A 9,898-nucleotide genomic window follows, 5' to 3' on the forward strand; every position below is an offset into this window, starting at 1 on the left:
ATAAATGTTGTATTGTGGAAATAGGTACTTGAGATAACGGAGTCGTTTGGTTGCTTCAGAGTACCGCAACTAAATTGAAACATCTAGCAGCAAACACAAAGGTGTATAATCTGACCAGCAGTCAATCTCATAGGTGAGAATCAGTAGTTCCATGTTCTCTGAGGCCTCCAGATAACCCATCGCTGCGGGTTGCGCATAGGGGATTACTAAGCGATTGGCTGTTCCCTTTCATAAAGTTATGAGTGGATGGAACGAATCTCCCATACTTTGCCCACTGCCCTGGCAAGTTAAAACGAATGACATGTGAAAGGATTGCTTTTGTTGAGAAAAAGAAAGGGACCGAGGCTCTTTCAGTCTACTTGTTCTTGCTATCGTGCAAGGGAGCATCTCGAATCGATTCTATTCATGGAATATAGCCCCATCGTCGTATTGTGGAGAATGTGCCCTAAAGATCAAACCAATTGGGCCCAACAGAATATCTATTCGCAAGCTGATCGATCCACGCCATAATTAATCGACACAGTCTATGGCCATAAAACACAGTGCGGTGATGACTGAGTCTTACTGAAGTGATCCTTCCGTTGTGGTAGCCAGTGAAAGAGACGCTAAATTTCCACCGACCAAGGGGCAAGTTGTTGGGGACCCAACAGACGGGAGCCGATGGGCTGATCTTCCCTTGGTTCCATTAGAAACTAGGAACCAGGGCATCATGTCACCAGCCCAACGGTCGTGGAATTCTTGGTTGGTATTGGCCAACTTGGTCATCTAGGCCTGGCAGTCTTATTCCTGGTAATTATGAGCGCGTGCGGATGGGCCTAGGTTGGGATATCGCTAAGGCTGGCATATAAATGCAGTTCACCTGTATACCCAGTTACTAACCACTCCTTTGCGTCAATTCTTCTCATTTGAAGTGTGATTGATGTATTATCTCTTTGATCTTGGAGATCCTGTCTTCTGCTGTCCACTTTCGCTCGGTGTCGCGGCCTAAATTGATCAACGCAAGCCCTTGGGGCAGTAAAGACTCACGATCATGGCTCGGTCTCAACATAAAAAGATGGAAAGCAGTGTCCATATCGCTGATACACCAATAACTGCGCGAAACTGGCACAAACACGTTAACTGGCTGAATGTTTTTATGATCATCGGAATTCCTCTCTACGGCTGTATACAGGCCTACTGGGTTCCTTTGCAATTGAAGACAGCCATATGGGCTGTAGTCTATTATTTCTTCACGGGCCTAGGCATCACAGCGGGTGAGTTACTGCGCGTTTGTTGGAAGATATCACGCGGTTAACCTTTTATTCTATAGGATACCATCGCCTTTGGTCTCACACTTCCTACTCCGCACGATTACCTCTCCGAATATGGCTCGCAGCCGCTGGTGGCGGCGCCGCGCAGGGCTCAGCCCGATGGTGGGCTCGGCTGCATCGCTCGCATCACCGATATACCGATACAAGCAAAGACCCGTACTCCGTCAGCAAGGGGTTCGTCTATTCCCATCTGGGCTGGATGGTCCTCAAACAGAACCCTAAGCGGATCGGACGGTCGGACGTGTCGGATCTCAATGAAGACGCTGTTGTTGTCTTCCAGCACCGTCACTACCTGAAAGTAGTGTTCACAATGGGCATGGTTGTTCCCATGCTCGTCGCCGGCCTCTGGGGTGACTGGTGGGGCGGTTTCATTTATGCTGGCATCCTGCGAATTTTCTTCGTTCAGCAAGCTACCTTCTGCATTAATTCGCTGGCTCACTGGCTTGGAGAACAACCATTTGATGATCGCACCTCTCCCCGCGACCATGCCATTACAGCTCTCGCGACACTCGGAGAAGGATATCATAACTTCCATCATGAGTTCCCGTCCGACTACCGCAACGCGATCGAATGGTATCAATATGATCCCACCAAGTGGACGATTTGGTTGTGGAAACAGGTTGGGTTGGCGTACGATCTAAAGCAGTTCCGGGCCAACGAGATTGAAAAGGGTCGGCTACAACAAATGCAGAAGAAGGTGGATCAGAAACGGGTATTGCTCAATTGGGGGACACCACTGAGCGAGCTGCCAGTCATGGAATGGGAGGACTTTATCGAGAAGTCAAAGACCAAGGCATTGGTTGCTATAGCCGGGGTGATCCACGATGTGACTGACTTTGTTGACGAGCACCCGGGTGGTAAGGCCATGATCAAGGCGGGAATTGGAAAGGATGCTACAGCAATGTTCAATGGGGGTGTGTATTATCATTCAAATGCTGCCCATAATTTGCTGTCGATGATGAGGATTGGGGTGATTCGTGGAGGTAGCGAGGTGGAGGTTTTCAAGCAGGCCCAGAAAGATCGATCATCTCTACATGGTGGGATCTACTGAAGCCATACTTGTATCCCAATTTGTGTTGTTAATTACATGCCTGTTCTATGTATACTACCAAAGTTTTATAGTAACGTTGAAGGTTCAGCATATAAGCTGGCATTCTCAAGAGTTGGTAATCAAAGTAACTTGAATAGCGGTAAATCTGGAAAGGTCAGCACGATCTAGATATTGAAGGGAAGTAAACATACGCAGAAACGGCGGCGAATATCTCCACTCGACGGGCTCGAACCAGAAGCCCGAGAAACATCGAAAACAAGATATTGTAGACGATGACAGTCAGTATTCTTCCGGCAGTGTCCTTGACAAAGTACAGCACAATCATACATGAAGCAGGCAGGACTGCTGCAACAACGACGGTGACTACATAAGTGAACGACCTAATCTTTTTGTCGCTGTAGTGCCGGACTCTGAACTTTTTGATATCATACTCATCCTTGTTTATTCCTTCGATAACATCTTCTTCCTCGTTGAATCCTTCGATATCATGCTCTTCCTTGTTGCTGTTAGCATGTGACCCAGCATTACAATTGTCTGACCTTACTTCAAAATGTCGGCCACACCGTCCCTGGAACCATTCGCTAGATCGTTCAAATATCCATCTTGTCATCTTGTCAGCCCCTTGCTCCTTGTTGGATACTGTGATCATGTCATGGTTGTTCTTGGAGTTATATATGTCCATTTCAGCGCATGTCGCGAAGTAGACATCGCCCTTCACACTCTGATGCGCGAGCCATTGTTGATAATTTGTTCGATCGGTCTCATTCGGGCTATCAAATGTCAAAAGCTCTTTGTATTGTATCAAAGCCCTATCTATGTAGATGGGAAGTGATAAGATAAAATAGTCAATATAGGTTGCAAACTGCAAATCGACTACTTCAACTGATATTGGAGGGCGCGTAGGGTGGGCCTGATAGGACTCACAGTAGCTTTCCACTAGCTCGCGACCCTCTAGGAACTTCGACCATTGCGCTCTATCCTCTGGCTTTGTACTTTTCATGGATTCCTGCAAGCATCGCACAGAGAACGGGTAGTATGGACTATCTTTGCCCCCGGAGGCTTTGTCGTCGGCGATTATTTCATGGAAATCTTCCTCGAAATTTGCTATCTGGGCTTGATAGTATAGTAAGTTTTTCGCGCTGAATTCATCGAAGCGTCTGAAGACAGAGCATCCAGGATCTCTAGCAAAAAGTAATGCAATTTTGTCGTAACCTTGTGCGTTCTTCTGACCGCCCCGATTTTGCATCTTTCGTAGTGAGTGTCTCGTCAAGTCGCCATATGATGAGAATGCTCAATTGAGAAATATGTGGTGTTGTAGATTCCTGTACAGCTCCTTATAAAGTCAGTCATCCTGTCATAAGACATGTGTACACTGGCATTATTTTCTCAGAGCTGCCCGATCTCTGGGCAGTGTGAAAATCATTTGCCAGATGTAATAACTTTGAATAATGGACCCCAAAAGAATCGGCGAGGCAGGTTGAGGTTGCTGATTTGGGCAGAAATATCATATGGTTCACTCGTGGTGAGGTTAGCAAGCGTCCGATTAAACGGTTCTGTTTAGGTGTTCCCATACGACTTGAGCCTTGGCCAGCAAACAATGCAAGGATGTTTCTGTGTGTGAAAAGGATCGCATAAGGCGGCCCGAAATCACAGCCCCGCAGCGAGACGGATACTTGGTCTTGTATGACTGGAGGGCTACCCGGTCAGCTTTCTTTGATCAATTAAGAGGTCAAAGCAGAATTTTTCATGTAGAAGAGATTCTCAATTCTAAGGCATTCTTTCACCAAAAGCAAGTAGATAATAGGCTCATTCATGCGCCACGTCACGAGAAATCTGAAAGCATACACTCCGTAAAAGTAAATAGCACGTCCTTGCTGGCGTTTACTGTCATTTCTTTTTCTTCTTCTTTCGGCGTTAAACCACTTGCTATATAGGTTGCTTTCTTTGGCCCCATCTGTGACTTGATCAATTGCACATCAATAGATCAATATCTCAAAAAAGCAAGTATCATTGCTTGTTCGAGGATCGTAGCCTGGTCGCAACCCACGGATCAGCTCTGTATAAGCCAAGCTGTCGAACTGATTCCCTTCCAAGGAGGACGTCAAACTGAGTATTTCCAACTACCAGAAACTCTGCGTAGTACAACCTCTCTCGGCCACAAATAGTCCAGCTTGCGCTGCACTTTCCCAATGGCCGAACAGTAGACTGATTCCACCACGTGATATCATTTCCTGTAAAGCTTTCTATATGAGTATCTAACTTTTTGTATACCGCCTCGCTCATGATGTTGATCTCTGTTTCGAAATCAATCACCATACGCCTTCGAATCCTGGATCTTCGGGGTGTCAAAATCATGACATCATATATGTAATCAGATTGACAAAGGTCTTCGTATGATCCAGTAGGGTGATATGCATTTTGTTCGTGCAGTGTTCGTTGTAGAGAATCAGTCAATTGCTCGTGATCCACGGGACTGCATGGCAGTGATTCTGCTGAGAAACCATCGCGTTCCTTGCTTGTTTGTTCCTGGCCGAAGGAACGCTGAGAATTAATCGAGTGCGACTCTGTACTGCCCGTATACCGATCTGTATCTGCATACTGGCGAGTCCAGTCATTAGGTGAGGCGCGTAGTAGTATTGCCGAGACAGTATTTTTCAGTGAGTTCGTGAAGAATGACATCTTATTGCGTCAGATACTTGAACTCGAGTAGCAGATCAAGGGCCCTTCACTAACAGCGCAATACGCATGCCTAGTGATGGAAGCCCTGGCACAGATATCTCCAACTTACTGAATGGCCGTTCGTACTGTGGGTTCCCCAATACCAGTGTGGGTGAGATGTGCTGGCCTTATGCGTCGTTTGCTCCTCAAGGTTCGGAGGATCTGAGCGGCTATCATCGGCCTGCGGAGTCGAAAGAAAAGCTCTTGAAGAATTGAAAGCCATCATCAACAGATTTATTCAGGTTAGAAGAAAGTGAAGTTAATTATAAAGCGTGGTAGCACTATCTAGAATACAGGTGCAAGGACACAACTGTGATGAGATATTTTCCAGCTTTATAGGAAGGCAAGTAAGCGCTTAAGATTAACCTGGGTGGCCCCGCTTTGCTATTCTCAGCGATACGTGCATTTGCTGATTCACTTTGCTTGCCACCTTTATTCCCCCACAGGGGTGAGCAACGTGTCCCGAGCCTTAGGCTTTTAGTACGGATCAGTTTCTTTTTCAAAGAGCCCAGTCTTACCCCGCTTATTGTATCTATCTCAAAATATTCAGACAGTCGTTACTAACCTTGCACAGTCCCAGTGAGGCGAGTTCAAAATTAGGGCGCCTTTTGTGGCAAAAGAGGAAACATTGGCCAGGGGGTTCGCTTTTCGAATTGTATGCGGCCCTGCCACCTGCACGTAACCTAGTACTTGGTTTTTCGGTTTGACTTTCACAAGGTACATAAGGGATTAGCCGTGATCCTTCTTCACTAGGCATCAAAAAACATAAAAAAGTTCAATGGAACCCTGTACAACAAGTTATCCGCCATTTTGGGTCTCTCGACTCTGCTGCTCAGCACGAGCCCTGTCTTGCTCGCGTCTTATTCTATCTTGCTCGCGCATTAGCCTATCTCGTTCCTCTGCTGCTCTTTGCCTCTCCTGTGCAACCCGTTCTTGCACCGCTCTTTCTGCTGTAATTGACTTAGAAGAAGCCTTATATCTCTGTAAGGATAAACAACATACTTGAACTAGGATTTGACAGCCTCATTGTTGCGACAGAATCACCCTCTGAGTCTGGACTGTCTGGAGGGAAGCAGTTAGGGCTCAGAATCACGTGTAAACGTTGTTCGTGCAAGTCCCGTTGCCGAAGTGTATCATCACTCATAAGAACATAGAACCTTTGATCTACACTCCTGGTATCGCCATCCCTCCAAATCTGGAGGTCGACTACATCTTGAACTGCAAATGCAAAACCAGTTCGATCAGTCAAAAGCTTCGGTTCTTGCCGAGGATGAACTCTAATGCCTTGGAGTAGCCTGAGTCCTCTCTGTGTCAGGATATTGTGATTGAGCTGGTCAAGCGTAACTGCGTTAAGCTGAGGCTGAAGCTCGCCTGGGCCAAAGCACAGGATACGCATGATAGTGAGGCTCGTCTATCAGAAACCCGTTAGCATTACTTCTCCCAAGCATAGACAAAGACAAATGAGACTATCTATAGAAACATACCATATGATTAGCCATGCGGTGTCATGCAATAGGTAGAGGGTATTCACATAGTCTTGTATGTATATACGTTTGGTAGGCTGTTCAATGATCGCTATATATTCTTCGAGCAGCACTCTGAGGCTCCATCTTGGAGCCCCAGGGTTAACAGCAACCGCATCGAGATGCTAGATTCAGCTCCTAGAACCAGCATGTTTGCTTCATTGAGACGAACGTGTATGGTCGAGCTTCAATGAACCCCGCGAGAAGTTCACGCATTACGTTCCGACAGCCAATGCCACCCGTTATCATTGATGGTTGCTTCCCTGCCCAAGGAAATTAACACATATTAAACGCATTGAACATGCCATTAGAGAAGGGTGGTCGGAAGCAGTCATGACTCGTAAATATAGACTATCTGGGCCCCAGGCAGCTTTCTGTATCCTAGGATTAGCGCGCGTTCAGCACTATCTCGGTAAATGTTATTGATTGTTTTATCATATAATCAGCTGTGTAGGTCCATCAACCAGTCAGCGTCAATATTATCTTGCATTCCGAATCTCCGTAGCCGGTAGGGATATTTTTTGACAAGGCTGTGGTTGCGATGTATGTCGAACACAACGCTTCATAATCGATCTTCATTCGGTCTCATGACCTTATTGTTGGGGTTCCGTATGCAGTTCGCAGGACCATAATGTGGGATCCTGTATAGTTTCTATTATTTCGCGGAAAAGCCACAGTCTATCCAGACTTTTAATATCGCTGCTTTTTCTATGAACACGGAGACTGCTATAAGTGCAAAAGTAAAAAAGTAGGTCCAGAGTATCCAGAGGCGCAAAAAGAAAAGAACCAAAGAGCCAATCAAAAGAAATATCCCAAATTAAAGGGCCCAAAAGCATAAGAAGAAATAATTTTGGAAGAAAAAAAAAACAAAAAAGCCAACGAATGATGGCAACAGACTAGTAGCAGGGATCAGGGATCGTGTAACTCCCATCGGATCTGTTCGGACAGTCAGCCGGCCTAGATTACAGGGAAACGAAACATGGTCTAGGACCACGCCGCCGTCAGCATCTGCGCCCTGAATCTTGACGTGGAAACATACCAGCCAATCCTACTTGTTCGTTTGCATTGGTTGGGCCTCCTTGCAGATCTTGCTGCCTCACTTCCAGTGACGGGGGAGCGGTTTTCGCGCCTTATGCGCCCCAAAAAGCTATTGATTACCGCAAGGCTCCGGTTGCTCCGTAAGATGCAACAAGTGCGATTACCCCCAGTACAGTGCAGCAAGACTCTGCTCCTACCGCATGGTTTACAGCTCTTAGACCTGGTCTAGGTAGCGTTAAATTCTTCGTAGTTAGGCTTCTGAAAAAGCATAGAATGACCCGTTCATTACGTACCACCTTGTATGATACCTGTTTCAAATGTTTGAAATACGGCTGCTTATTGCCACTCTACGTGACAGCATCGCATGTTGATTAGCTACCTAGGCAGTAAATAGAAGAAACAAGGGTGACAACAGGATGAAGCGGAAATATTGCAAGCAATGTAGTATATGTAAACTCCCGTGAAAGTCTGACAGCCCCACCGACTCCACTGAACTGTATACCATCCTTTATATTGGAACTGTAGGTTTGTTGTCTGAACTCCATGCCATGCGAGAGAAGCCTTTGCCAAACAGACTGTTAATGGCAATGAAAAGAAATATGCATCAGCATCTGATAACATGATTTAGCAACACAAACTGACATCATACAGGTCATAACACGTTAAAAAAGAACAATGAGCATCCAGGCCTAATTTATTCAACATAGGTGATCTTTGCATACCAATTGTCTTGAAACAATAAGACAATTGAGGAAAGTAAAAGCAGAAACGCGGCAATCAGCAGCGCAAACCCCAAAGGGAAGGTATTGGACAATGAACGGTAAGAGAAATCCAAATTACCCTTGCCTCGAGAAATATCTGATCCAGTTAGGCCTGAACCAAGTTTCGGTCGACGGCAGGGCGCTCAATTCCGGGACCCGGCCGAAGGATATCGTATCTTACGATGTCACTCTGACCAAGAACTGCATCGTAATCTCTCATGTCGACGACCAGGTAATCGGAGATATTGGTCCTCATGTGGTTGGCGATATGCCACTCCACGTTCTTAACAATGCCGTGCGGCTTGACTCCCCTGACCGGCGCGGAAAATGTCTGCAAAGGGTACAACTTTCGGTCATAAGGCTCCATCTTGAGGTTCAAAGATTTCCATCTCTCGAAGCTAAGGAGATTGTGACATGACTGTGTGTCTATCATCATCAAAACACCACCCTTTTCGCCGTCAGGTCTAATGATATAGGCAGTTGTTTGGAACAGGTTCTTGTCTTTGAGTGGATGAACAGAGACAGGAACGATGTCGGTCGGACTTGAAGTGACACCAGAGATGTCGCCTGTATGGTCGTCTAACTCAAACGGGGTTGTCTGTTCAGTTCCAATGCGTTGGCGCTCAATTCTCTCAGTGAAATCTGGTATCTCTAGGAGTGACGGATGGCTCGACGATGACGATGACGGTGTCAGCCCAATTGCTAAGTTGTCGGCTACGAGCCTGTCGTACTGGGCAGGACCATCTTCCGAAAGAAAGGGTATTCGAAGATCGTTACTCTGGCTATAGATTGCATAGCGCAAGGAGGTAGCTGTTCCAAGAAGTTGTCCTTCAAATCCAAAAGTGCTCCACGGATTAAGGAGAGGAATTTGTGCTGATCGAATATAAGGAGTTCGGGAGGCGACTGTGGAATGCTCGGCATAGCTGACACGCTCCACTCGACGTCCTCTCAAGTTAAACACACGTGAAGGCTTGATATAGTCCAGGATCCATATAAACCTTCGAGTTATGGACTTGAGAGACGAAGGCTGTTGCTGAACATCCTCACGGGAGCCTAAGGCTGCGGTCAAAGAACAAGTGGTCAGATGAGATGCCAATAGCCGTTTATTTGGGGTCACTTTCGCTCGGTAAGGCATTACTCACCGTTTGGAATGGACATGATAATCCTGGTTTTCAGTCTGAGGAGCTGGAAAGAGAGAGACTGATTCGCCTCGACTTTGCAACTTGAAATGGGAATGGGATATGGTATCACAGACGCTTCGAAAAGCTCTTCGAAGGATCAAGGAAAGGAAAGAAGAGAAACAGGTTGGCTCAACGCTCAACTGAAGTTATTGCTGCGGCGGGCTTGTGGAGATACCAGACGGAAGCGACAGCTCGCGACAGGACGGACACTTTGGCTCAGCGATGACTTCAGCGGCCATCCATTATAGCCATTTCTCTTTTTGCCGGCCAGGCCGTGTTAATTTACGAGAAGTGCTTGATACAGTGCCTGATACAA

At 46.4% G+C, this 9,898-nt stretch overlaps 5 protein-coding genes across 5 annotated transcripts; 1 reads left to right on the forward strand and 4 right to left on the reverse strand.

Annotated features, from left to right (window-relative positions):
- Positions 1-1,030: 1,030 nt before the first annotated feature.
- Positions 1,031-2,361, forward strand: OLE1_2 (acyl-CoA desaturase; the record flags this gene model as incomplete). Its single annotated transcript, XM_046092129.1, has 2 exons — positions 1,031-1,253; positions 1,310-2,361. 2 exons carry the CDS (start codon positions 1,031-1,033, stop codon positions 2,359-2,361), a joined length of 1,275 nt encoding a protein of 424 aa, XP_045948107.1.
- Positions 2,362-2,466: 105 nt separating this feature from the next.
- On the reverse strand, positions 2,467-3,607 carry LDX57_010376 (uncharacterized protein; the record flags this gene model as incomplete). Its single annotated transcript, XM_046092130.1, has 4 exons — positions 2,467-2,506; positions 2,553-2,857; positions 2,906-3,174; positions 3,286-3,607. The coding sequence occupies 4 exons, from the start codon at positions 3,605-3,607 to the stop codon at positions 2,467-2,469; spliced, it is 936 nt and encodes a 311-aa protein (XP_045948108.1).
- Positions 3,608-4,368: 761 nt separating this feature from the next.
- LDX57_010377 (uncharacterized protein) lies at positions 4,369-5,305 on the reverse strand (the record flags this gene model as incomplete). Its single annotated transcript, XM_046092131.1, has 2 exons — positions 4,369-5,040; positions 5,150-5,305. 2 exons carry the CDS (start codon positions 5,303-5,305, stop codon positions 4,369-4,371), a joined length of 828 nt encoding a protein of 275 aa, XP_045948109.1.
- A 572-nt stretch (positions 5,306-5,877) lies between these two features.
- On the reverse strand, positions 5,878-6,475 carry LDX57_010378 (uncharacterized protein; the record flags this gene model as incomplete). The annotated part of the gene is made up of 2 exons (XM_046092132.1): positions 5,878-6,029; positions 6,082-6,475. 2 exons carry the CDS (start codon positions 6,473-6,475, stop codon positions 5,878-5,880), a joined length of 546 nt encoding a protein of 181 aa, XP_045948110.1.
- Positions 6,476-8,507: 2,032 nt separating this feature from the next.
- Positions 8,508-9,536, reverse strand: LDX57_010379 (retropepsin-like aspartic protease; the record flags this gene model as incomplete). The annotated part of the gene is made up of 1 exon (XM_046092133.1): positions 8,508-9,536. The coding sequence occupies one exon, from the start codon at positions 9,534-9,536 to the stop codon at positions 8,508-8,510; it is 1,029 nt and encodes a 342-aa protein (XP_045948111.1).
- Positions 9,537-9,898: the final 362 nt, after the last annotated feature.

Source organism: Aspergillus melleus (assembly GCF_016097325.1).
Source record: "Aspergillus melleus strain CBS 546.65 chromosome Unknown contig6, whole genome shotgun sequence".
NCBI lineage: Eukaryota > Fungi > Ascomycota > Eurotiomycetes > Eurotiales > Aspergillaceae > Aspergillus > Aspergillus melleus.